Source organism: Sciurus carolinensis, chromosome 2, assembly GCF_902686445.1.
Source record: "Sciurus carolinensis chromosome 2, mSciCar1.2, whole genome shotgun sequence".
Lineage (NCBI taxonomy): Eukaryota > Metazoa > Chordata > Mammalia > Rodentia > Sciuridae > Sciurus > Sciurus carolinensis.
Genome location: NC_062214.1, coordinates 38463396 through 38491150, shown reverse-complemented (window position 1 = coordinate 38491150; position 27755 = coordinate 38463396). Strand labels below are relative to the sequence as shown.

The 27755-nt window shown below is 33.4% G+C and overlaps 1 protein-coding gene and 1 non-coding gene across 7 annotated transcripts in view; one reads left to right on the top strand and one right to left on the bottom strand.

Annotated features, from left to right (window-relative positions):
- Tasp1 (taspase 1) overlaps positions 1-27755 on the top strand; it is a 319195-nt gene that overhangs the window by 18530 nt on the left and 272910 nt on the right. For 4 of the 6 annotated variants that reach the window (XR_007107125.1, XM_047540628.1, XM_047540630.1 and 1 more), the window contains exons 3-5: positions 245-312; positions 2361-2429; positions 25701-25821. Coding sequence is in view for 5 of the 6 variants with exons in the window: in XM_047540628.1 (XP_047396584.1) it covers positions 245-312; positions 2361-2429; positions 25701-25821 (258 nt within the window). In the remaining variant the exon portion in view is untranslated. Of the gene's footprint in view, positions 1-244; positions 313-2360; positions 2430-8009; positions 8277-25700; positions 25822-27755 lie in introns of those variants that run through there. The other 2 variants (XM_047540632.1, XM_047540631.1) reach the window with 2 other exon arrangements.
- On the bottom strand, positions 14207-14278 carry Trnai-aau (transfer RNA isoleucine (anticodon AAU)). The gene has a single exon. It is a non-coding gene; the product is annotated as a tRNA-Ile (tRNA).

Here is a 27755-nt window from a genome sequence, read left to right as displayed (position 1 = left end):
ATTTGGAAACATGAGCTATCTCTAGGGCTTCTGGCAGGAAAAGAGTTTTTAAACAAAAATAAAAAGCATAGTATTAAAGAGACTTATGTTGAAGGAAGAAGCTGTTAAATTCTTAAAACTCCATATAGTTAGGGTAATAGTTTTATTTTCACTGGGATTGTATCAGTCTGTATGGACTACTTAGATAGGCAAGGTCTCTGATAGTTTAATGAAAACTAACACAATTTTTCTTTTTCTACTATAGGTGCAGGTTATCATTCTGAATCCAAAGCCAAGGAATATAAACATGTATGCAAACGAGCATGTCAGAAGGTATGAACAGGATGTGTATAATTTTAAGATGTCTATTTTTGAACATTAAAGTCGTTTTACCTTGAAATCCAAAAATTTAAGGTTTCATTTATGGGACTTTTTTGGTTTGGACCATAAAATTATTTTGCTCATATTTGTAGGGCCTTCCTTTGCTTTGTTTTGTGTTTTTAATTCTCTCAATGATGCTTAGCTCTTTCACCTTTTCCAGATTAAATTCTATACTTTTGTTACTGTTAGCACATAATCATATCTCTTTTAATCTTTGTAAAAGCAATATACCACTATAGAAGGGGTAGAAATTATTGCTTAAATGAAGCCAATGTCTTTCCATGAAGGGGAGAAAAAAATCATAAAAAATTAAAACGTGTCCTTTTCTTAGATTATCTTGTTACTTAATCCTTCTACTTTTCATCATGTAGTTGTATGGTAGCAAATTCATTGTTATTCCTGACTGTAGCTTAGTACTTGGTTGTGCTGTTTTCCCCTTTGGTTTTTAAGGTTTTGCTGAATTGTTTTGCTTAATGTGGGGTCTGGAATGATCTCAGGAGAAATATTGTTTCTTTTTAAATTGATCCTGCCTACATACTCTTTTGTAGGCAAGCCTCTGTTAACTTTTTTTTTTGCAAATAAAATGTTAATTGGATAGTGCATGTCAAATTAATATAGGTCTCCAGCTCTTTCACTTATATTTACATATCATTTAAAAGAAAGATTATACTTTATTAGACATCTTTTCCTTTTTTCTTTTTTTTTAAAGAGGAAATTCAGTTTGTTTATTTTATTTGAGATAGGGCCTTGCTAAGCTTCTTAGGGTCTTGCTAAGTTGCTAAGGCTAGCCTCAAACTTGTGATCCTTCCTGCCTCACTAGGATTACAGGCATGTGCCACAATTCCTGATTTAGAGATATTTTCTTATGAATGGAATCCCATAAGTAAATAAGACTATTTTATTTTAAGAATTTTATTTCTTTACAATAACAAGGCTAATGGTCTCTAGGTTTTATATTTTTTCTTATTTTTCAAAGTGTGAAATCTTGTCATTATCTCAAAAGAATGTTTTATTTTTATACAACTATAGTCCTAAAAAGATCTAATCTAATTCATTTGGATTGTATAATCAACATCCTTGACTTATATAATGAGTTAGCTTCTTAAAAATTCAATAATGAGAAATATATTTCTTGAGCTGTTTGTAAACTAAATTGGAGTGTTTATATTTCATTTAGAAACCAGCTTCCCTTTTTTCTCTTTCTTCTCTTAATTTATGGTCAAGAAAGCAGGTGATTTTTATAAATTTTTACTCTTTGTAGTTTATATGGTGCTTTCAGTGGCACATACCTGTAATCTCAGCTACTTATGAGGCTGAGACAGGAAAATTGTACGTTCCTGGTCAGCCTGGGCAATTTGGCAAGTTCCCTGTCTAAAAAATAAAATAAAAGGCACCGCTGAGTGTTCCAGTACTGCCAAAAAAAAAAAAAAAAAAAAGAAAAAAAAGAAAAAAAAAGATTTTGATACAAAATACAGTATTAAAAATATTTGTGAAATGTATACTTCCATCTGAGGATTTTGACACGCTCCTGTGAATGAGACACTTTTAATAGATGTGGGTGGAAAGAAGAGTAACAGTGGTAGGAGAAATTAGTAGCTTAGTCTGAGATTTAGTTATTTATATAAAATACGAATTATCAGGATATTTTAACCAAACTAAATTCATATAATTTCTGCGGCTGTTTTGAATTGTCCTGTGATGAGTGAAGTCATTTCACTGTCTAAATTTCTTGCATCTTATATTTAGTGGCTGGATTTTATTCATTGTTTTAATATGGATAAATGAGCTATGTAAGAAATTAAGCTGAATATAACCACTACTTGTTTTAAATCTGAGTAGTTTATGTCTTATGTAGTAGTTTATGAGGTATGGAATTTAATTAGTGATCAATTTTTATTAACTCTGAACATCTCTTATACTTCTTTTAAGCCTTCATGAAGTTAAAGGGATCTTTGAGAAGTTGTGGTTTTACAATGAATTATTTGTCCCCCTGGTTTCAGGCCATTGAAAAACTGCAGGCTGGTGCTCTGGCCACTGATGCAGTGACTGCAGCCCTGGTGGAACTTGAGGTATTTCTTTTCTCTGTTTATATTTTATTTAAAATATTTGTGAGTTTATATTTCTTGTTCTCAAATGGCATGAAACTGCTGAGTTAGTCAACCATAAGTTACATAACCAGTGTTTCCCAACAATATTAATGAAGTTATGAAAAGACTGTGATATTGTTAGGTTGTTTTCATTGGGGAATTTTCTGAGTAATATAAAAATTGGTTGATTCCTTTTTTCCCCTCATTTTTGTGAGATTCATCAAAGTAAAAGTTGATGGTGACTGGATGTGTAAATTTTCTCAGTATTCTCAGTAGGAAAATTCTTAAAGTTGACTCCCCCAAAGTGATATATATTTAAAAATCAAAAAATTCTAACCATCCTGAAAGTGTCTAAAGTGGAAGAACAAGTTTCACTATGGGCATAAAAGAGATATATCCTGAAGCTACATACTGTGAAGTGCCTTTGTTACAGTGTGATTATTAGGTTTGTCCCCAGTTTACAGCAGACATCAAGGAACTGAATGGTGAGGCTCTCAAGTTTGCTATCATTTTTTGTATTCCAGAGTGAGGGTCTCTCACTTCTCTTAATCTGGAACTTTGATGAGTGTGTATAGGGGCTACTGATGCCGTCAGAAAACTCAGACTTGGAGAAGATGAATTTGTGTCAGTGAGGATTATTCTTGATAAATTTTTTTCTTGATAAGAAGACCACTTGAGGAATACAATTAAGACATGAAGATATAAAACAATTATGAGTATGATGGAGGAGACAATAGTTAAAGGAGACATTCCTAAATTGAATGGACTGTAGCCCAGGGATTGTTCAAATGTTTTCCCTGTGAAAATTGCTCATGAATTTACTAAAAGTCCTTGCTGTGTTATCTGTATATCACTTCCCTTAACTGTGGAACCATGCTTTTGATCATTGCTTTGTAAATTTTAATCTCTCTGAATGCCTTCAAGTTGATACTAATGTAGTCAAGGCAGGTGAACGTACTAATCTAAAGCCTTCAACTTAGTAATATTGTAGTCAAGCCAGGTGACTGTGTAGTCAAGGTAGGTGGGCATCATTTCTATTGTAGTTTGATCCATCAGAGGATTTGTAGTGCCCTCCTTTTGTTACTGGTTCATTTTCGAGCTCTACCAGTCACTAGCCATATGTCCCTGAGGATATCACAGACTATCCTTAGCTCAGTGTTCGCATTTTTAAAATGAGAATAATAATCCCTACTTCATAGAAGATTGAGTTAATGTGCCACTCACTTAGAACACTCTGTAGCCCATAATAAGTACTTCAAAACTGGCAGCAATTATTACTGTTATGAGATGCTTTAGAAATAATAGATATCCATATTAATGGTAACTATTACTGATAAGTATTATAATATCAAACGTTAATTATATATTTGTAGAAAAAAGGAAAAAAGTGACGTAAGAAAGAAGATTGATGTATTTATTGTCAAATTTTACTTTTATTCAAAACAAACACACAAAGAGGGCTATATCTAACTTAATTCAGTTGTTAGTTGAATCTTAGTTCTGTGAAGAGGGTGATGTCCTGAGATTACCAGTGTGTAGAGTCATTGTGTGTCTGGGGAAAGTTAATGAGTGTCTGGAGAATACAGTGTAATGGTAACTATGTTTACAAATTTGAGTAAAATTAAGTTTAAAAAAGAAACACTTAGAATAATTTTGATTTTCTCAAGTCAAACTTACATCATTATTGAATATTTGATTCCATTTCCCCCCACTTTTAAAGGGATTACTTATTTATACTTAAAAAATACATTTTGAAATAGTTTTTCATGACTAAGTAGGATTTATAGTTTTGAATAATGGCCTTGTTTTTTGGGGGGGGATACTGGGGATTGAATTCAGGGCTCAGGGCAGTTGACCGCTGAGCCACATCCCCAGCCCTATTTTGTATTTTATTTTGAGACAGGGTCTCACTGAGTTGCTTAATGACTTTTGCTGAGGCTGGCTTTGAACATGGGATCTTCCTGTCTCAGCCTCCCGAGCTGCTGGAATTATATGCGTGTGCTACTGCCCCTGGCTTGATCTGTGTTTCTGAGAGTGTGGATATGAATTAAGAAAAAAAATGTGTTGTACTATGTTTAATTAGAATAATATATGTTGATATAATGGTAGCATAGGATATTGCCCTGATTGAGGTTAGCATACTTCCCCCAACCTCTTGATTATTAAATTTGGGGAAGAATTTCAATTATTTTTAATAGTTCATTTTTTCTATCATATCTTTGATTTAATATATGTTAGGAGTTTAAAGTCTAAAGCTACCCCAACTGGAAGAATTTTTCTGAATCTTACGAATTATGTTGGAAGTCATGCTTATACTGCCCCCTGAACAGGTTTCTGCCACCTTATGTAATTGTTATTCACTGAATTAAGCCATGATAGATTTTAAAATGAAGAGTGCAGTTGAAGAAATATTGTTAATAGTTTGGGTCAATCAAAAGATATAAGAAAATGGAATCTAATATTTTCTGTACTTAGAATAATGTAAGTAACAATGTTGAGTCATGTTAGCCTGTAGGAAAGTGCTGAGAAAAATGCCAGAGAGCCTGATGTATACTGTTTATGTTTGATTTGAGACTAAACACTTATCTTTAATTTTGGTGAATCTATTTAGTTGAGTTAAATCTTATACTAATTAATTATTCAGTAGGTATGAATAGTCATCAGACCTCTCTCTTTTGACTTCAGAATATATATTTTGGTTAAAGAAAAGATATTGTTTAAACTTGCCTACTATATGATCTTTGATAAATACTAAGATTAGTGTGGAATCCTCAAATACTTTCTAACTGTGGATTGAAATGACTGAAGTGATTAATGGCTAGAAAGGATATCTGGCCTTGTATTAAAAAAAAATAATTTGTACATTCCCAAATGTTGAAAAATACACCAATCTCAACTTGATGCATTAGAGGAGAAAGAAGCAAGATGAAATAAAAGCAACTTTTCACATATCACTTATGTAGGCCACCAAGGCACATCATTTTTGAGTTTTTCTTAGAAACTGGTTATCATTTTTCTTGTCTGCCACAAAGATAAGTGTTATAAGACTACCACTTCTGGACACCAGAGGGGGTGTTTTCTTCATTTAAATGAAGCAGGGGCAGGGGTACACAAGTCCCTACTTATTAATCTGACTAACTTCTCCCTTTAGAGTTTTTGGAGGGAAGGTGGTCATCCCTGTGTAAAGGGTGTTCTGTGGTGTGAAAATGAAAATATAACTCCAAAGTGCATTTTGTTTTTCTTCAAAATGTGGGAAAGGAACTGGAAAAGTCAGTTTACAGATCATATTTTAGTGATTTATTGTTAAATAGTTTTGGCCCCATTGTTTTATAAATCTTTTATAGATTATCCCTATAACTGATGAAAAGGTGAATTTTATTTATTGGAAAGTACAACTCTTATTTCACTTACAACACTAAAGATTAATATTGTGAAACAGTTTGGTCTTCTTATCTGGGACTATACATTTGGAAGACAGTTGCTTTCTTGGCTGGCTGCTTTTGGAATAGTTTTGGTTCAGTCAGTGACAGTGGATTTAAAATTCCAGACCATAATTTTGCATATTTCACATAGTGTAGCTTCTGATGTGAATTTCTTCTGCGAGAAAATTGGACATAGGTCTGGGTGAGTCATGTTGTTACCTTTTCTTAGGATTGTCTTAAAGTAGAATGTTTTATGATTCTGATTGAAAATGAACTATTCATAACACTGAAGCTTCCTTTGCACATTGATTTTTTTTCTTAAAAAATACTGAGGCCTGGTTTAAAAAGATCTAATAAAGAACAATAGGTGAAATATGGAATATGAATTAAAGAATAATAGGTGAAATATAAATGACAATCTTTTGAGAGTTGAGTCTTATGTGAGAAAACTGGGGAATCAGGTAGAGATTTTGAAGATAATGTAACTTTCAAGAAATTTTGGACAATTCATATTGAAACTGGGTTATTATAGTAGGTAGAATTCTGTGTATTAAGAATAGTGATAGAACTAGCTTTTGAATTCCTTATAGCTTTTAAATTTCATATTACAAATTACACAGTCTCCTTTTTTAAAAATGATGTTAGGCCGAGGATGCAGCTCAATGGTACAGTGCAAACTTGACATGCATGAGGTCCTCAGTTTGATCCTCAATAATGTGAAGAAAAAAATTTTATTGAACTTACGTGTTCTAACTGAACCCTATAATTTTTGATTAATTCTTCAACCTTGAAGACTCCCTATGGTTGGGGAGATGGTAATTAATGGTTGAAACTAATGTACTGTCCAAATTTTTTAGTGTTTATAGAGCAGATTTTACTGGACACAAGTTTTTATATCATTCTACTAAATTAACTATTATCTTTAAATCTTTATATAATTCAATATAGAGCTTGCTTATAAACTATAGGAAAGTCCTTTGAGAAGTAACTCATTTAGATGGCTGATATTTTGGGATGTAAAAGAAAGTGGGTATTTGCATTATTATATGCTTACATTATTATATATAATATTGTTATATATTTGTCTATATCTTTGCACCCCGTTGCTCCCAGCAGCCAACTCTGCATGCATTTCTTTAATGCAAGCTTATAATGTTGAACACTATTGAGTAGTCCTTCATAGGTGTACCCTACCCCAGGCCTCTGTTCAGTTTTAGAAACTGGTACACTTCCTTCCGTGTGCTTTATACTTCTGGGTGCAGTTTGCTGTGTGCCTGAAGAGGACAGAGAGAGAGAGAGTACCTAAAGTTTGTTGGTCTTTGAAATACTTAGAGGTCATGGAGATGGTGTGGTGTGCTACTGGCATATGAGCGTATCTAAGTTGGAAGGAGACATTGAGAAGAACTTATAAATTCCTTGTTTCCCTCTCCAAAGTTATAGCAAGTTCACTGTGGGATTTCTCTGGGAGCACATGCCTTAAGACACCCTGTTTCCTACCTCACTCTAGTTGTCTGGTTTTTAATGAAAAAAAAAAAGGGGGGGGGCATCTACTTTAAGCTTGTTTGTATTTATTTGGGATGTCAGTAATTATTTAAATAAATGACTACTTTTATTCTCCTGTACAGTTTTTGTTTGTAGAAATCATCTTTTCATAAGCAGAGGGTAACAGTATTTCAGCCAACCTTTGCTCCTTCTTCCCTTCCCCTCCCCGACAGAGCTGAATCCATTGGAAAGATAGCTTGATGCATTTAGTTCACATATATGTAAGTGCTCATTAACTATAATGTGGCTGGTGAGTCTAATTTTAGGCCTGCCACCTTTGGAAGTTTCAGTTTTCTCTTCCATTGATAGTATCTTTTAATCTTTATAATGAGTTGGGGGCACTCCTGCTTTTATGTATGTAAAGTAGGAGATTTACTTTTTTTCTTTGTAGTATTTAAAATGTTTTCATTGCATGAAATTTGAGTTTTGACTTAGATGCTCTTTTTCTTTTTTAAAAACTTGGTATTGTCGATTATTTCAAAGACTCTATTTGCCTGTCTGTTTAGCAGTATTTCCAGTGGTGGTTCAGTATTTCTGTGTATTCCAGCTGTTTATGGAGTCTTTATGTTTCTCTGCATTTTTTGTTTTATTTTTTGAGGTGTACACACACAGTTACACTTCATGGAGTTGCATCCAGCCAAGTATCCATGTTCTTCTTGTGAAGAGGCAGAGAAAATCACCTCTCCCAAGAATTTCCACCTTCTGACCAAGGGAAATGTGTCCTGAAGAACTGTACGCAGATGGGAGGCAACTTGTTTGCTTGTTCTGCTGCTAGAGCATTGATTTAATTAGAAGACAGGCTGTGGGTGGCCATGTGCAGACAAAGAAGCACCAGACAGAGCCCAGTTAGCCTGGGACAGTAAAAGTAAGTTACGCTCTTTTAAAACACTTTTTTTTTTTTGAGTACTGATGCTGATTCTTGCCTTTAGTACTAAGGGGCAACTTGTAACTTACTGATTGTGTTTACACATTAGGTACATCTGTTCTTTTTTTAAGACCCTAGAAATAAAATGTGCTTTCCAGCACCAAGTACCTGCTTAGTGGAAAAGCAATGATCCCCACCCCAAGCTTTTTTTTTTTTTTTTTTTTAAAGAATAAAAAAACCCATTACATTTTAGATTGATTTTGCACTGCACTAAAACCCTATATTAGTTTTTAACTAAGTAAAAATATGTAAGTGTTTGTCATGCTAATTTTGTTCTGATGGGACCATGAAGAATTATTTTAGCCTTTTCCAATCACTTCTTGATGAACAGTGTGGACCTCATCAGATATATTTATCTTGACTGAATTTGGTAGGAGAGTTGGTCTAAGATAAGACTTAGCAATTCCTGAGGAATATGCAGCTTTATGTGTGAGCCTTTATTTTTCTTTGGGAGTTGTTATTCTCAAAAAACTACTACATTTTGAAATTCAGTTTGAATTATTAAAATAACATAACGGTAGTATGATAGAGTTGGTACTAATACTGTGTTTTGACTATGTAGTAATAATTCAGAATTTTGGACTTTTGAGTTCAAAATATCTCATAGTTCTCAATTCATTAGGGATGTTACATAAAAGGAATTTGATTGATTTAGTGTTTTTGAAGAATTTATAGTGTGATTTTTGAGTTGTTATGTGTGTTTTGTATGTGTGTATTTGTGTTTGTTTGGATCTATATCATTTGAGGCATCAGTTTTATCAGTCTAACAATTACTTTTTTGTTGTTTTTGTTTTTTGCTCCTGATAGTGAAAGGAGCTAGGCTAAGAAGATTATTTTGAGTTCAGCAAAACCAAAGGCTGATGCTAAGATACTCAATGTGAAAGGTCACCTTTTGATTTTAAGTTTTTGTGCTTCTTTCAAACCCAGTCCTTTATTCAGAATCTGGAAGAAAAATGAAGAAGAATCTTAAGTTATATAATTTTTAAGAATGCCATCAAGATCATATTCTATATCTTACTTTAAAGTAGAGCAAAGCATTGCTTAATTTTTTTCATTATTTGGGTGCATCTGTCTATCTCTATCTTTTAAGTGTATAGCAGACTTTACCTAAGTGTTAGAGTAATGACGAATTGCAGATCACTTTAGGAAACAGTTTAGCCAGATGTGGTGGTGTATACCTGTAATCCCAACCACTCAGGAGGCTGAGGCAGGAGGATTAAAAGTTCAAGGCTGCCTGTGTCTCAAAACTTAGCAAGACCATGTCTCAAAATAAAAAATAAAAAAAAAAAACAAAAAACTGGAGATGTAACTCAATGGTAAAATATCCCTGGGTTTAATCCTCAGTACTGGAGGTTGGGGAGGGGGCATCGTAAAATTAAATTCTGGACATCCCAGAAAATTCAGAAATGGAAACTCATTTGTTTCCCTGTCCTAGAATATATGCAGATGTTAACAACATTTTTTAGTGGATTAGAAGTCTTTTTAATAAAAGGGGGCATATTTAGTAGAGGACTTAAAAATTGGTAATAGCCATCTCCCTCAATTCTGACCCTGTCATATGATAGAAGGATGGTTTAAATTGTTGTAGTTCTATGGTCTGTTAGGTTCGTTTTAAGTGATATTTCCATATTATTGTCAATGTGGTTAAAAAGTGTAATTATTTAGGTTGAAGGGAAGTAGAAGTGGCTGCCAAATTTGGCAATTGGAGAAACAGCTACATTTGTCTTTTCTGTTGTAGCTCATGTAGAAAGGACAATTTCAGGTACTGTATGTGCTAACCTCTTCCTGGACATCAGAAAGAATCCAACTAAAACAAAGTTTAAAACTATTTCAGATGTGCAAGTCTCTTGAAGCCAATATTTTATTTTAGAGGTTTGTGTTATGTTTGACAAGCAACTCTTTGTACTGAAATTCTATGGCTTTCAATTAAAAAAGTGAAAACCAAACTGCCGTGATGTCGTTTTTCTGCTTAATTGTATTATATTTATTGGTAAAATTAGGCAGATTAATAATAGGAACTGAGTACAGATGTGCAGTGCTTTTTATAAAAATATTTTAAATAATAAAATTATGGTTCCATTTTTTTTTTTACAAAATATTTTATGCTAGATCAACAAATGTTCTAACGAGCAGATATCAACATTTGTTTATTTTTTTTTATTCTGACATTTCCAGAAGATCTTGGGCACTTTAAGAAGAATATGGAAGGGCTTGCCTAGTACATATATTGTTGTGTGAGAGTGTATTAAAATATCCTTTTTTAAAGTATATTTTTTGTATAATTTGAGCAGTTGAAAAATGAACTGTCACAGACACTAAAACTTGGTATTCAACATACTATATTTGACTCAAGTGTTCACAGACTGTGATGCAAACAAGTGTTCTCTCCACTTACATTCAGGATAGCTAAAATATTACTTTAACACATGTTAAAAGTAGAACACTGTAACTATTTGGCTAGATATAATTCCGGGCTGTCTAAGTTGAGTAATTTCCTCAGGCATTCCAACTTTGATCAACTGCAGCAAGAACTTTTAGCATGTCTGTAAAGCAGCCAGTGCATCTGTAAATATGTCCTGAGGAAGAGAGAAAAGAGGGAATGCCAAAAAGAAAGAATACTTTGTGTCATTAAGGAGCAGTTACAGAATGAAAATGGAAAGTTTTTTATTTCCTTAAGAACCCTTTTTTAGATAATAGAGCCTCTGATTTCTAAGTATGCCCTATGGTTCTGTATTAATGAATGAAAGATACTTCATTTGGGCCCAATAAAAATATTTTCTGACTAACTCTGCTGAAACTTATTAAAGTCAGTTAATTCTTGAACTTTCTATTCTTTATAAATGTAATAATTGAATAAAACCCAAATGTAATTAATAGTATGTATTTCAGTAAAGTGTGTCTTAATTGTTTATAATTGTTCCGTATTTGGGTGAAATGTTTATATATGACTGGGCTTTCAAGAATAACTCAAAGAACAGGCAGTACTACTGAAGAAAGAATTCCCCCCCAACACATAGATGAAAGTAGATATTTTGGTTTTATTTTCAGTGACCTAAAAATAAATTTGCAAATAGCTATTGGTTTCCATATATAAACATGGACTTAAGAATATATTTAATGGTAAATCACTCTCTCCTAAATGGGAAGTGCATATTTCCTGTATTTTTGGATACAACTTGCTTATCTTATGTGTATATAACTTCCCTGGAAATATATTAAGGTACAGTGAGCAGTTATTGCACACTAGATATTAAATTGGATGATCTATTTAGCTTTTTACCATGTTAACAACTGATGTCATGACTTCTAATTAATTAGTTCCAGTTCTGAGAATTCTGCTTTATAAGTCAATCTTATACCAAAATTTGGAAGAAATTCCTAATCCTCTATGCTTCCATGTTGTGATCTCTGTTATTGTTCACGTTGTATAATTACTTACTCCTGGGCAATAAGGTTAACAAAATTAAATAAAATTACTACTAATAAAAAAAATTTTGCTATGGTTTCACCTTCTTTTCATTGTAAAGAACAGAAAAAAGGGCAATATAACTGGTAGATTTATATCCTTCAAGTCCACCTCCTATATCTTAAAAGAAGTACAGAGAAATGATAAATTGTCAAGCTGTGAGAGAAGATAGAGGGGCAAGTACCAGGTTCACTAATTGTGATATTCATGGGTAGGTGCTTGAACAGATATCTGAGTTGGTTACTGTATTAGTTTTATGTCACTATAGCAAAATACTTGAGGCAGCTAACTTTATAAAAAATTTTTTAAGCTCACAGTCTTAAAAGTTCAAATGGCATGGCTCCTACATTGGCTCAGTTCATGGTGAATGGTAGATGGCAGTAGTAGGAGTGCCTTTTGGAGCAGGCGATCATATCTCAAGCCAGGAAGCAGGGAGAGCTGGGAGGAACCAAACCTTGATTTTTAAAGCAACCCTCCCTGAGAAGTCCTCTGAGAACTCCCTTTGAGGTAATGCCCCCAATGACCTAAGAATCTCTTGAAGTTTCCATTACCTACGTTCCTGTAGTGTTACCTGGAGACTAAGCCTTCAATCATAACAGACCCTTGGGGGATATTCAAACCACATCCTAACCACAGTAGTTACCTTATTACTGTTTCTGTGTTTACCTAAGAATTTTTCTTCCTTTAAATCTTGTTCATAAATGCCATAAATTATTCAAAATATATTACTTATTTATCTTTTGTGCCTACTGCCTTGGTTTTGAAATCTCTAAAGTTCACAGGGAGAATGTAAGAGTTAACTTTTGCCTTTCTGGGGGCTGGTTATCTACAGATAATTTTAAAAATAATTATTTTACCTGATTATTTCTTTGCCACTTTTGCATTCTACCAGAACATTGATGTCCCCTGTCTCTTCCTATCTACCTTTATGTATATATTCTTGTGTTTATTTGCTACTAGTTTATTTATTTGCTACATGATATAAAGAATATCATGTTTTATTGATCATCCTGATAAAGACAGTCACCACTGGATAAAGTTGTAGATAAAAGTTGTCTTACATTAATGGCATTTGAGAAAAAAATATCACAATATTTTGTCAGTCTTCCTGTAGATTTTGGGTAGAAAGCTTATCTGACTCATTTTGGAAAGGCAGAAAGTATTATAGATTCTGTTTGTTGTAGTCAGAGGATATGTGACATTTCTGACCACTAACCTGGTTCTTTTTAGTAAAGGTGAGTTAACATAGTAGTTAGACTACAACCCAGGTAAATGATTCATTTCTCTCTCTTCTATTTTTAAGGTTGTTATATATATTCAGTGTCTTAAATATTTAAGTAAGCATGGTAATGAAACCATGATTTGTTGTTATAAGTGGTATTTGTGTGAAAGAACTATTTTGTCCAAAATCTGCATTGTGTGGAGAATTTAGAATTTACTAAAGCTCAGGTTTTTGTATTGCAGAAACTTGAGACCTCTTTAATCTTTACAAAAAGATGTAGACCACAGGTTACAAAGAGACAATTCACAGCTGTGTGTTGATTGACCCACATACTAGTTTTTAAAAGTTGGATTTTATTGTCATCCTTTAATATTCAAGAGACATAAAAATATGAATTTCTGACTTAAAAAAAGATCTGGCCATGTGGAGCATGCATACTTTCAGGTCTGCAGTTTTCCAGGGCTGAGTGACAGCTGGCCCTTGAGTGTAGGAGTTTTTGAGTATAACTTAACACTGTATTTCTGTTTAAGGATGACTGAAAATGTCTTGGACGGAGATGCCAACTTTTGTCTTCTTGTAAGGGCCAAGAAAATGAGTTGATGGTTTAACTGACATTAGTTTAATGTGCTGGAGATTGCAAATTGTTGTAACAAAGATCATATCCATTTCCCCCACGTCTGTGCTGAGGCATCAAACCTAGGGCCTTATGCTTGCTAGGCAGGTATTCTACCACCGAGCCGCATTCCCAGCCATGAAATGGGGATTTCTACTAGAACAAAAGTAAAACTGAAATGAGCTTTGATGTAATTTTTTAAAAGTAAGACTTGGATTTAAATGTTACTTTATTATTTTGAAATAGAATTTCAAGTCAAACTAAAGACTTTTCAAAAAATTTCTCACTGGAACAATTTGAACCAATACTAAAGCAGATCAAAAAACTTTATGACCCAAGTAAGTTTGAACCTTTAATTTCATAAAGTGTTCCTTTGTTTACTTCTAGTCCCAGGAGTAAACTACTATTTTCAATGTTTGTGGTGAAGAACATACCATAAGTCCAAGCAATGTTACTGATCTTCAAACTTTTGCTAACCTCTTAAATGATAGTTAGCTTCCAACATCATTTATTTTATCTTGATTCCAGTACTACTACTACTACTCCCCCCCCCCCCCCCCCCCCGCCTTTGGTGATACTTGGGATTGAACCCAGGACCTTGTGCATATTAGGCAAATGCTCTACCGCTGAGCTACATCTCCACTTGTCCTTTACATCTTAATGGAAAATATACTAATAAAAGTCATTGAGTTGCATATAATATTCATACCAAAACTGGTAATGTTGATGGTGCACACCTGTAATCTCAGCATCTCAGGAAGCTGAGGCAGGAGGATTGCAAGTTCAAGGCCAGCCTCAGGAACTTAGCCAGGCCCTGAGCAACTTAGTAACACCTTGTCTCAAAAATAAAAAAATAAAAAGGGCTGGATGAAGGGCCCTCTGGGTTCAATCCCCAGCACCATGAAACTGAAAGCCAAAACCCAAAAACAAACCAGTCAACCAAACAAACAACAACCCCAAATCCAAAAACAAGTCCAAAAGCAGAAAAGTCTGATAAGGCATCTATGATGATTGCCCAGAAGCTTGCTATGTCCATTTACTAGTGACTCCCATTTTATTAATGTTTTTCCAACCTATCTGATTTTTCTCTATGCAAAGGTGAATCCTGGTTTCAGAGCTGTTAGCTTTTGAATTTTCTCATAGCTCATTTGTAACTTTTTTTGTTGCTGCCTCTGTCCTGATGCTAATAGATAACTTTATAAGCATTCTCAAGATGTGATTCGAAGGCAGGGTGTGGTGGCAGATGCCTATAATCCCAGCCACTGGGGAGGCTGAGGCAGGAAGATTTCGAGAACAAAGCCAGCCTCAGCAAATGTGAGGTGCTAAGCAACTCAGTGAGACTCTGTTACTAAATAAAATACAAAATGAGTCTGTGGATGTGGTTCATGGTGCAGTGCCCCTGAATTCATCCCCGGTAACTACCCCCCACCCACCAAAAAAAATGGGCGTTTCTCAAGGGGAGGACTCTGGGCCAGCAGGATCAAAATCTTCTATGGTAACTTATTGGCAAAAAAAGAGAACATCCCTTAGCTTCAACTCACATGACCTAAATCAGAATATTTGAGGATTTGAGAGAATGGGAATTTCATTTTTTTAAAATTTTGAGTTAATTATAAATATATACAATCATAAGAACTAATACAGAAATTCTTTGGCCCCACAATAGTAATAGTCTTTAAAAAATTTGCAATCAGCCTTTCATTTTAAAAATTTCACATTTTCAAAAAAATTTTGAGCATAGTACACATACAGAAAAGTATAATGCATTTTTTGTAAGGGGACAGACCCAAGAGTTTTTCAGAGTGAACATGGCCCTCTGTCACCAGCACTTCAGATCAGGAAAGAGAACATTTCTGCTCTCTAGAAGATCCCTTGTTCCCCCTTCCAGTCACCCCAGGATAGTACCTGTTCTCATCTCTATTCCTATACATTAATCTCACCTGTTCTAGAACTTCATATAAATGAAAGCATACAGTGTGTATTCTTTTGTTTCTGCATTGTTTAATTGAGGCGAAGATCACAAAGCATAAAAATAACTAAAATGAATAATTCAGTGGTTTTAATGTTCAGTGTTGTGTAACCACCATCTCTATCTCATTCCAAATATTTTCATTTCCTTAAAGGAATTCTCATAACTAGTAAGCAGTTCCTCTCTGTTGCCCTCTCTTCTACCTCCTGGCAATCTCCAATCTGCTTTCTGTCTTGATGGATTTACCTTACCTATTCTGAATATTTTATATAAATGCAATCATACATTTTGTATGTCTTTTTTTTTACTTAGCATAGTGTTCTTGAGGGTCATCCATATTTTAACCTGCATTAGTTCTTTGGTTTTTTTTTTTTTTTAGGAGTATTCAGCATTATTTATGTGTATATGTTTATCCATTCATCCATTGATGGACATTTGGGTTATTTCCACATTTTGTATATTGTAATAGTATTGCTAATGACTGTTCTTGTACAAGTATTTGAACACTTGTTTTCAGTTCTTTTGGGGATATACCTATAGGAGGAATTGATGGTAATTCTATGCTTAACTTTGTGGAAGCAATGAATTATTTTCCACATCGACTGAACCATTTTACATTCACAGCAATAATGTGCAAGGATTATAATTTCTGTACATGCTTGCCAACCTTGTTAATTTCTATTTTGTCCTTAGGCTATCCTTGTGGATATAAAGTGGTATCTCATTGTGGTTTTGATTTTCATTTCCTCAACAATGATGATGTTGAGTATTTTTATGTGCCTGTTGACCATTTGTATATCTTCTTTGAGTAAATGTCTATTCATTTCTAAGTTCTTGGCCCATTTTTTTAAAAATTTATTTTTATTGTAAACAAATGGGATACATGTTGTTTCTGTTTGCAGTAACAGCTACCATTTGCATATTCATACGTTTACATAGAGTAATGATGGTTTGATTCATTCCCTTATTATTTTCCTTCCCCCCCACCCCTCCCACCTCTCTTTGCCCTCTGTACAGTCCCTCCTTCCTCCAGTCTTGCCCCCTCCCACCCCCCATTATGTGTCATCATCCGCTTATCAGTGAGATCATTCGTCTTTTGGATTTTTGAGATTGGCTTATCTCACTTAGCATGATATTCTCCAATTTCATCCATTTGCCTGCAAATGCCATAATTTTATTATTCTTTATAGCTGAGTAATATTACATTGTATATATATATACCACAGTTTCTTTATCCATTCATCAATTGAAGGACATCTGGGTTGGTTCCATAGTCTGGCTATTGTGAATTGAGCAGCTATGAACATTGATGTGGTTGTATCTCTGTAGTATGCTGGTTTTAAGTCTTTTGGGTATAGGCCGAGGAGTGGGATAGCTGGGTCAAATGGTAGGTCCATTCCAAGTTTTCTAAGGAATCTCCACACTGCTTTCCAGAGTGGCTGCACTAATTTGCAGTCCCACCAGCAATGTATGAGTGTACCTTTTTCCCCACATCCTCTCCAACACCTATTGTTGCTTGTATTCTTGATAATCGCCATTCTAATTGGGGTGAGATGGAATCTTAGTGTAGTTTTGATTTGCATTTCTTTTATTACTAAAGATGGTGGACATTTTTTCATATATCTGTTGATTCCTTGTACATCTTCTTCTGTGAAGTGTCTGTTCATATCCTTAGCCCATTTGTTGATTGGATTATTTGTATTCTTGGTGTAGAGTTTTTTGAGTTCTTTATATATTCTGGAAATGAGTGCTCTATCTGAAGTATGAGTGGCAAAGATATTCCCCCACTCTGTAGGCTCTCTCTTTGCATTGCCAATAGTTTCCTTTGCTCAGAGAAAGCTGTTTAGTTTGAATCTATCCCAGTTGTTGATTCTTGCTTTTATTTCTTGTGCTATGGGAGTCCTGTTCAGGAAGTCTGATCCTAAGCCAACAAGTTGAAGATATGGACCTACTTTTTCTTCTATAAGATGCAGGGTCTCTGGTCTGATTTCAAGATCCTTGATCCATTTTGAGTTGATTTTTGTGCAAGGTGAGAGATAGGGGTTTAGTTTCCTTCTGTTGCATATGGTTTTCCAGTTTTCCCAGCACCATTTGTTGAAGAGGCTATCTTTTCTCCATTGCATATTTTTGGCCCCTTTGTCTAGTATGAGAAAATTGTATTTATTTGGATTTGTGTCCGTGTCCTCTATTCTGTACCATTGATCTACCTGTCTATTTTGGTGCCAATACCATGCTGTTTTTGTTACTATTGCTTTGTAGTAGAGTTGAAGTTCTGGTATTGCGATACCCCCTGTTTCATTCTTCCTGCTAAGGATTGCTTTAGCTATTCTGGGTTTCTTATTCTTCCAGATGAATTTCACGATTGCTTGCTCTATTTCTGTAAGGTACGTCATTGGGATTTTAATTGGAATTGCATTGAATCTGTATAGCACTTTTGGTAGTATGGTCTTGGCCCATTTTTTAAATTGGGTTTTTAAAAAAAATTTTTGGTTGTTGAAAGTTGTAGGATTTCTTTATATATTCTGGATACTAGACTTTCTGATATTACACTTTACTGTAAATTTGAAATTATATCAAAATAAAAGAAAAAATAGTAAATACACCTTCAGTCTTTTTTTTTTTTTACTCCTTTTCAGCCCTCTGACTTTGACCTATTTTCTTTCTGGTTTTATTTTTCATCATCATATTTACATCTGCCTAATATGGCATCTAAAGCATGGTACTCTCCATATCCATGAGTTCTCCTTCCTCAGATTCAATCAATTGCAGATTAAAGATATTCCAAAAAATTGTATCTGTACTGAACATGTATAGACTTTTTTCTCTTTTCATTCACTAAATAATACAGTGTATCAACTATTTACATAGCAGTTATATTATATAATGTAGTGTAGGTCATTTTGAGATGATTTGAAATATATGGGAGAATGTGCATAGGTTATATGCAAATGACAGGCCATTTCATAGAAGAACTTCAGCATGCATGGATTTTGATGTGTGGGGATGTACTAAAACTAGTTGTTCTTGGGTACCATGGAACATCTGTATTTAATTTTCTTCCTCTCTTCCTTTTTTGTGTGGGATTGAAGCTAGGGACCAGTGAGCTGTAGCCCAGCCTCTATATTGAATTCCTTATTATCTGTCTGCCTTAACTAGAATTGAGGCTCCATCTAGGCAAGAATTTTTTTTCCTTACTGTTTTGTTAACTGCTGTATCCGCTTGTTTTAAATCAAGGTTTGACAAATTGTGATTAGAAACCTAAATGACTTATGCCAATTTTTGAATACTATAAAATACTAATGGTTTTTACTTTTTAAAATAAATGAAACAAAATAAAAAGGGACTAATATTTCATGTCGGCAGAAAATTATACGAAATTCAAATTTCAGTGTCCAAAATGGAGTTTTGGTTGAACACAGCTATACCCAATCATTGGTGTATTTTCTCTGGTTGCTTTTGTGCCACAGTCACAGAATTGAGTGACTGAAGCTTGGTGTGATTCACAAAGCCTGAGTTATTTAATGTATGTGGCCCATTATAGGAAAGATTTGCCTGCACAAAGGTGCTCAATAAATATTTGTTCAATGAATGAATCCTAACCTATACCGGTACAAGCAATTTAATTTGGGAAACTTTAAACCATATAATTCTTGAACATTTGAGCTTAATAGGCTGCTAAACAAACATACAAACAAAAAAATCCCCAAATGATTTTTCTTGGGAGGGGGGTAAAAGTTTTATTGACTCCACTCATCTTATAAATAATGAGAATTGATGTTGCAATACTAGGGAATTAGCATTTTTAGGATAGTGTCTGGTAAGATAGGCATTGTATTTTTCTAATGTTATTTGAAAAGGATATGATGACATAGAATATTATGTCTTCTTTCTCCTCCTGGACCAGTGCACATTCTAGGCAAATACTTTACCACTGAACTACATCCCTAGCCTGTTACTATTATATAAAAAGGGTTCAATAAACTTTGATTTTAAGACTATTTTTTCCTTTTCTCATCATTTTTGATGAATAAAGCTATTATTCAATGGAGGCCATAGTTAAGATAATTTTGATAACATATTAAGTTTTGAGTAAGAAATTATAGTATACATTTTACTATATTTCATTCATCTAATGATGTGTTTGTTGAAGTTACACTTGAGTGACAGGGTATGAACAGTAACATTAGTAATTTCCTATTAATGTCTAACTTCTCCTTAATGGAAAATTGGAAATTGGACAAACATAAATCATTTTATATAAAAATGATTTTATAATGTGCCAGTCTAGTTTTTGTACGACATTTGAAAACTAGATTGTTTGCATCTGTAAGAGCTGTTAATAGAGGTTACTTAATAGATCCCCAGAGGTACAGTATACGCTGTAGCCTTGCAAAAAGTTCTTATTTTGTTTTATGCTTTCAGCAAAGGACATTAAATGTGTAATACAGGTTGTGGGTTTATAGTAAAAGAGTAATGCTTTACAGATCTTTGCCTATGCGTGGTGTTCCTGAATTTAATAGGAAAGGGTTTCCATGTCATGGTGGGAGAGTGATTCCTAACTTGCCTCTTGGCCTTCCCTTCCTCTTCTTGGTAGATTAGTTAGTCAAAGGGATCTTATTTTTTAAAGCCTTGTGTCCTTCAACAGTTATGAGTGAGCTTAAAATATATTTTTAAAATTCCATCTTTTAGAAACTTAAAACACTATTGCATGGGTTTATTTCTCTTGTTTTGATCAAGAGAAGATTGAATTGTTAACACTCCATTATATTTTCCTGGCATTTCTCTGTAGGAGTATCATGTAAGAATTAGTAAGCATCATTGCTTTGGGGGTTTTAGTTCACAATAATAAATAATTCTATTTATATTTAATTATAATTAACTTTTATTCAATTATTCTGCAAATACTTATTGAGTACCAGGTGCCAAGCATTGCTTTAGACATTGAGATGCAGTACCTAAAAAACCAAATTCTTGAATTTATGGATCTTATACCCTATAAGGAGAATTAGACAAACAAAAATTATATATAATATCAGATAGTGAAAAGTACCATAAAGAAAATTGATATGGCAAGAGAAAAGAGAATTGTTGGAGAATGCTGAGAAAATCCTCTTCTAGATAAGTTAGTAAGAGGAGGACTCTCTGGTAATATGTCATTAAAGCAGAATCGTAAATGAAACGGGGAAGAAAGCCATGTGAAGATGTTGCAAGAGGGAGTTGGTCAGAGGGAAAAGTACTGCACTGCCCTTATTTCACTTCATTTTTCTTTATAGTACTTGCCACCACAGGACATTATTTACACATACACATAAATACATGTTTACTAGAATCACTTATTAAACTCAGCATTTCAAAGGAATGGAATGAACAACAAATGCAAAGGCCCTCCACTGGGGGCATTCTTGGTGCATTCAGGGCATTGCAGTGTGGTTCCTGTGTAGTATGGGAAAAGAATAGGTGGGAGCAAGTTGGGAGAGGGAGAGAGGAGTTAGATTGTAGAGGGCTGTAAACCTTAGAAGTCTGGACTTTAGGTTTTTTTCTAAATCTGATAGGAAATCAACATAGAGTTTTGAATAGAGGAGTAACAAGGTCTGATGATTTTAAAGGATCATTGGCTACATAATGAACATAACAATTACTAATTCTATAAAATGTCACATGAGAAAATCAACAAATGACTATTTAAAAAAGTTTATGTCTATTATAAGGGGAAAATTACTATATAGGGTGATTCATTTATGTCAAATGTTGGTATGCAACTTTTTTGTCAGCTTCATTGAAGTTTAATTTTTATCCCCCCTGCAGTACTAGGGTTTGAACCCAGGGCCTCATCAATACTAGGCTGTGCTCTACCACTGAACTACATCCCCACCCCTTTTTATTTTATCTTGCTAAGTTGTTCAGGCTGGTCTCAAACTTGAAATCCTCCTGCCTTGGCCTCCTGATTTTGCTGATATTATAGGTGTGTACCACCATGCTTGAAGGTATAATTTATAACAATTCACAAATTTTAGGTGTACAATTTGATAAGTTTTGACAAATGTATATAATCATTTAATCACCAATATGATCATAATATTTAATATTTTTATCAACCCAGAAATTTTGTTGTGCTTATCTACAGTGAATTCTCCCCTCAACCACTTGGCAACAACTACCTGCTTTTTTATCACTATAGGTTTTTTTTTTCTAGATCGTGTTATGAATAGAATCATATAATTTGTGATCTTTTATATCTGACTTCTTTTACTTAGGTTAGTGCTTCTGAGATTCCTCCATATTTTGAAGCATATTAGAAATTTGTTCCATTTTTTGCTTAGTTGTATTCCATTGTTTTAAAATATCCCATTTTTTAAATGCATTTACTGGTGGATGGACTTTGGGTTGTTCCCAGTTTTTGTCTGTTATGAATAAAGCTGAAATGAATATTTAAATACAAGTCTTAATGTAGACATGTGCTTTCATTTCTCTTGGATAAATACTTAGGAGCGGAGTTGCTGAGACTATGATACATGCATGTTTAACAAAAATGGATAAACTGCTTGCCATTTGCATTCCCACTAGCAATGTATTCAGGTCAAAGTTGCTCCACATTCTTGCCAATACTCAATATTGTCAGTTTCTTTAACTTTAGCATTTTAGTGATTATAGAGTATTATCTGGTGGTTTTAATCTGTATTTCCCTAATGATTGTTAAAAAGATTATGATACTTGTGAAAGATTTAAGGGGTAACTATTACAAAAGGTATAGGACCATCACTATGGAATTTTGCATTGAGGGACAGATTGAGTTTAATTTTGAATTCAGCATGGGCAAGTGGGAATTTATAGCCAAAGAGTAGAATTGGGGTCAGTGGATGGAAAATTACTGAGAGGAAATAAGGGATAAGGGTAGATTCTAGCTCAACCAAACTAATAGGATTCTTGCTGAAGGCTTTCATTTTAAATGCTCCATGAAGCTTGATATTAACTTCTTCATTTAATAGTGGACTATAACCTTTTGACTGCTCACAGTATTTATTGCCTGTATTACTCATTTTCTATTTAATTTTTGTTATTTTCTATTCTGTAATCTCATTTTGAGTCCTGCTCTCAAATCCCTGACCTCTTTGCTCAAGTTATATTGGAAATGGTCTTAATGTCATGGTAACTTTTACTTGGATCTGGCAGAAATTCAGGAAATGGGATGCTTGTAGATGATTATGAGTATTTAGTAATCTTTTAAGTTGATTCAGAATTTCCTGGTTTCATAGGTTGTATTGGTCTTATCTTAGAACGGACCCAGTTTTCTGACTTTCTTCAAATTTTTTGATTGTGTGATAGTGTTTTACATATTAAACATATTACTTGTTATTTCGGAATGGACTCTATGTGCAGTGCCCTAAGGAGTGTTCAATTCAAACTCTTCTTTTCTAAAGGTTGCCTTAGAACGATGTTTCTAAGGATTTATTTTTATTGTAATATTTTATATTAGCTTTTTCCCACTCTTCTCTGGTTGAAGATCAAGTATAACATGGTCTTGAGTGACATGAATTGGTATATATTTTTTAGAACTATTCACAATGTTCTTCTTCACATACATCACTGGCCTCTAATTCCAGGTCTTTTTCTTCTGTTTTAACATGTTGCCTTATGCTTTTCTTCTTTATGATATCCCTTTTTTTTTTTGAGAAAAATTTAAAATTTACCTTTTATTAGTGTACAGTTCAGTTGTTTACAGTAGATTTACAAAGTTTGATAGCCATCATCACTATCTAATTTAGTTTATTTTCACCATTTTTAAATGAAATATTGTACTCATTAACAGTTATTTTTCATTCTTCCTTCCCTCCAGTCCCTGGTCACCTTTAATCTTCATTATGAATTTGCCTATTCTGAACATTTCATTTAAATGGAATCACTTAATACATGTGTTTTTCTGTCTGGCTTCTATCACTTGGCATACTCTTTTAAAAGTTCTTCCACATTGTATCATGCATCATTACTTTTTAGTGCTGATTAATACTCCATGGTATAGATGTGTAATGTTTTGTTTCTTCATTTATCAGCTAATGAACATTTGAATTGTTTTCAGGTTTTGTTTATTATAATACTGCTTTAAAAATCCTTGTACATCTTTTGGATAGAAATGTTTTCATTTCTCTTAGGTATACATATAATTGCTGGGTCAAATAGTAACTCTGTGTTTAACTTTGTGGGGACCTGCCAGATGTTTTCCAAATTGACTGCATCATTTTACATTTCCTCAGCAGTGTATGAGGGTTCTCTTTTCTGCACATCCCTGTCTCCATGTGTTATTATTTGTCTAATTATAGTTGTCCTTTTGGGTGTGAAGTAGTATTTCACAGTGGTTTTATTTGCCTTTCTATGAAAACAAATGACATTGGACATCTTTTTATGTGCTCACTGGTTATTTATACATAATCTTTGGAGAAATGTTAATTTATATCCTTTGTACATTTTAATATTGTTTTTTACTTCAGAGTGGTAGGAATTTGTTATATATTCTGAATATGAGTCACTTATTGGATATATGATTTGCAAAGATTTTTTACCATTCTGTCAATTTTTTTTTCACTTCATGGTGTCCTTTGAAACAAAAGTTTTTAATTTTGATGAAATTCAATTTATCTAGTTTCTTCTTTGGTTACTTTTGCTTTTGATAACAAATCTAAGAAACTGTTGCCTAATTCAAGGTTATAAACACTTGCCCTTATGTTTTCCTCTAAGAAATTTAGAGTTTTAACTTTTAATTTTTGACCTTTGATCTACTTTGGGTTAGTTTTTGTGTATGGTGAGAGTTAGAGGTCCAATTTCATTTTCTTGTATATGGATAACTAGTTGTCCCAGAACCCTTTTATGAAAAACTTATCCCTTTCATTCTTACTGAATTGACCATAAATGAAGGGCCTATTTCTGGATTCTCAATTCAGTTGGCTTTGGTCTAAATGTCTATCCTTGTCTTATGTATCATTGCTGACTGTAAGTTACAAACATAGGAGTGTGAGTTCAGTTCTGTCCTTTTCAATACAGTTTTAGCAATCCTTGGTTCCTTGCATTTCCGTATGAATTTTAGGATCAGCTTGTCAATTTCCGCAGAAATGGCAGCTAGGATTTGACAAGGAATTGGGTTGAATTAGATCAATTCAAGGAATATTGTCATTGTAGCAATATTAAGTCCTCTGCTCCATGTACATTGGATGTGCTTCTATTTATTTAGGTATTAGATTTTTTCAACATGTTTTATAGTTTTCAGTGCATAAACTTATACTTCTTTTGTTAAATTTATTCCCAACTATTTTATAGTTTTTGATGTTATAAATGGATTGTTCATTGCTAACATATAAAAATCCATTTGATTTTTGTATAAATTGATTTTAGATCCTTTTATGGAGTCCTTAGGCCTTTTTATATACAAAATTGTGTTATCTTCAAATGGAGATAATTTTTACTTCTTCTATTTCAGCGTAGTTGCTCTCTATTTCATTTTGTTACCTAATTGTCTTACTAGATTATTCAGTAAATTGTTGAATAGAAGTAATGAGATTGAAAATCCCTGTCTTGTTTCTGATCTTAGGGAAAGTAGTCCGTCTTTCACTATTAATCATAATGTTATCTCTGGATTTAGGTTCCCTTTATCATTTTAAGGAAGGTGCTTTGTATTTCTAGTGTATTGATATTTCTCATACAAAAGGGTGTTGGGTTTTGTCAAGTGCTTTTTTTTGTATTTATTTATGGGATTATGCTTTTTATCCTTTATTTTATTAACATGAGGTATTATATTGACTTTTTAGCTATTCAACCAATCTTGCTTTCTTGGGATTTCTCTTTTTTATGATATAGGATCTTTTTGATATTGTGCTGGGTTTGGTTTGAGGGATTTTCTTTGATGTTTTTTGTGTCAGTATTTACAAGATATATTGATCTGTAGTTTTCTTTTCTCATTTTTTTTTCTTGTTTTGGTATCAGAGTAGAACTGGCATCATACAATAAGTTGGAAACTGTTTTCTCATTTTCTGGTTTGACTTTATGAAGGATTGGCATTAATTTTATTTTAAGACTAATGGTATTTTAATTTTTATTTTGTCTTTTAGGATTCTCCTTTTACAAATGCAGGAATGGGATCTAATCTAAATCTCTTAGGGGAAATTGAGTGTGATGCCAGCATAATGGATGGAAAATCCTTAAATTTTGGAGCAGTTGGAGCACTGAGTGGTATGTGGGCATTATGACATACTATCTCTATTCTTTGAAAAACTCCCCATACTACCCATTTCACGCCTTCTAAAGATAGTCAAGTATACTTCACCATTCTTGCTTGAAATAGTGTTGAAAACAAACATTTTTCTTCTTTTACTGAGTTTAAAATATAAAATCTTTCTATGAATAATTTTAAAGAAAACAGCAAAGTAACCTGCATCCAAATCTTTGGTTAAAGAATGAGATCATCATCCTCTATCCCTTCTAGAGATTATAGACATTCAGTACTTGATTTAGAATAATCTATTAATTTTTCCATTTGAAATACACAAATATGTTTATCATAAAAAATGATGTAAATAAGTTTTACCTTTTATCTTCCAAATCCTTCCTTTTCATCTTCTTCTGCCCTGGAGTTTAAGCAGTGAAAATCCAATGCATTTATCTACATATTTATGTAAAAGAGATATAGTTTTATTTTGTGAATTTAAAAAATGTCTATATTATTACAAAACGTTTTTTCTTTAAATAGGATATCTTGGAGACTTTTTTCCACACCAGTACAGAAAAGATATATGTAATGTTTTGTAATTAATTTAAACATATATGAAGTACACAGATTTTTAACTTTTCAGCTTCTTGAATATTTGAAAGTATACAACCACATACAGCTGTATAAATGTATACACCTTTACCAAGACATTCAGTGTTTTCATGTTAAGAAGTAAAACATTCCTATAATCCCAGAAGGGCCCTTTATGCTTCCTAGTCCATACTTCTTGTGCTCCCTTCCCCCATTCTGATCTTAGATACTATGGACTAATTTGCCTGTTCCTGAAATTGGTATGACTGGAATGAAATGACTGTGTATCTGGTTTTGTTTTTTGCTTACCATTATGCCTGTAAGATTGATTTGTGTTTTGTGTCACAATAGTTTTTTCTTTTCTATTGCTTAGTAGTATTTTATTGCATGACTATGCTACAACTTATTTTATCCACTCTCCTTTTAGTCGATGTTTGAATAGTTTCTATTTTTTGACTGTTCTGAATAAAATTGCAATGAATATTTTTGTGTTTGTGTTCTTGATTTTTGTTTTTTTTGTATGGGGGATTAATCCCAAGAGGACTTAACCACTGAGCCAGATCCCTAGCACTTTTTTGTATTTTATTTAGAGGCAGTGTCTCACTGAGTTGCTTACGGCCTTGCTAAATTGCTGAGGCTGGCTTAGAACTCGTGATCCTCCTGCCTCAGCCCCCTGCGCTGTGCCCACCCCCCCATGCCTGTCTTGTGTATTTGTTTTGATAGAAATATTTGCTGATTTCTATTGGATATATACCTAGGAGTTGGAATGGTAAATTTAGGTACATATATTCTTTGTTTTAGTAGATAGTGCCAGTTTTCAAAAGTAGTTGTTGTAGTTCATACTCTTACAATGTATGAGCATTTCAATTACTTATATCCTTACTAAATTTTGGTATTGTTGTTCTTTTAAAAATTCAGGCATTTTGATATATATGCATTGATATTTGTTATTTCAGTTTGAATTTTCCTGGTGACTCATGATACTGGCAACCTTTACATAGGCCAAATGAACTTGTTTTGAAGTGTGTGTCCACATCTTTTGCATATTTGCGTTGTATCATGTTTATTGATTTGTCAGAGTATTTATATATTTAGACAAATTTGTCAGATATGTGTTTTATGAATTTCTCCTTCCAGTCTTTGGCTTGCCTTTTCACTCTCTTGATGCTGGTAAATAGGTTTTAAACTATGATGAAGTTTATGTTATTAATCTTTTATTTTGTGGTTGATTCTTCTAGTATTTTTAGAAAAATTCCCTACCTGTGGTTATGATGATAGTCTCATTTTCTTTTAGTAATTTTTTTTATCTTTCATATTTAGCTTTCTAATCAAATTCAGATTAACTGATGTATATGAGATGGGGTCA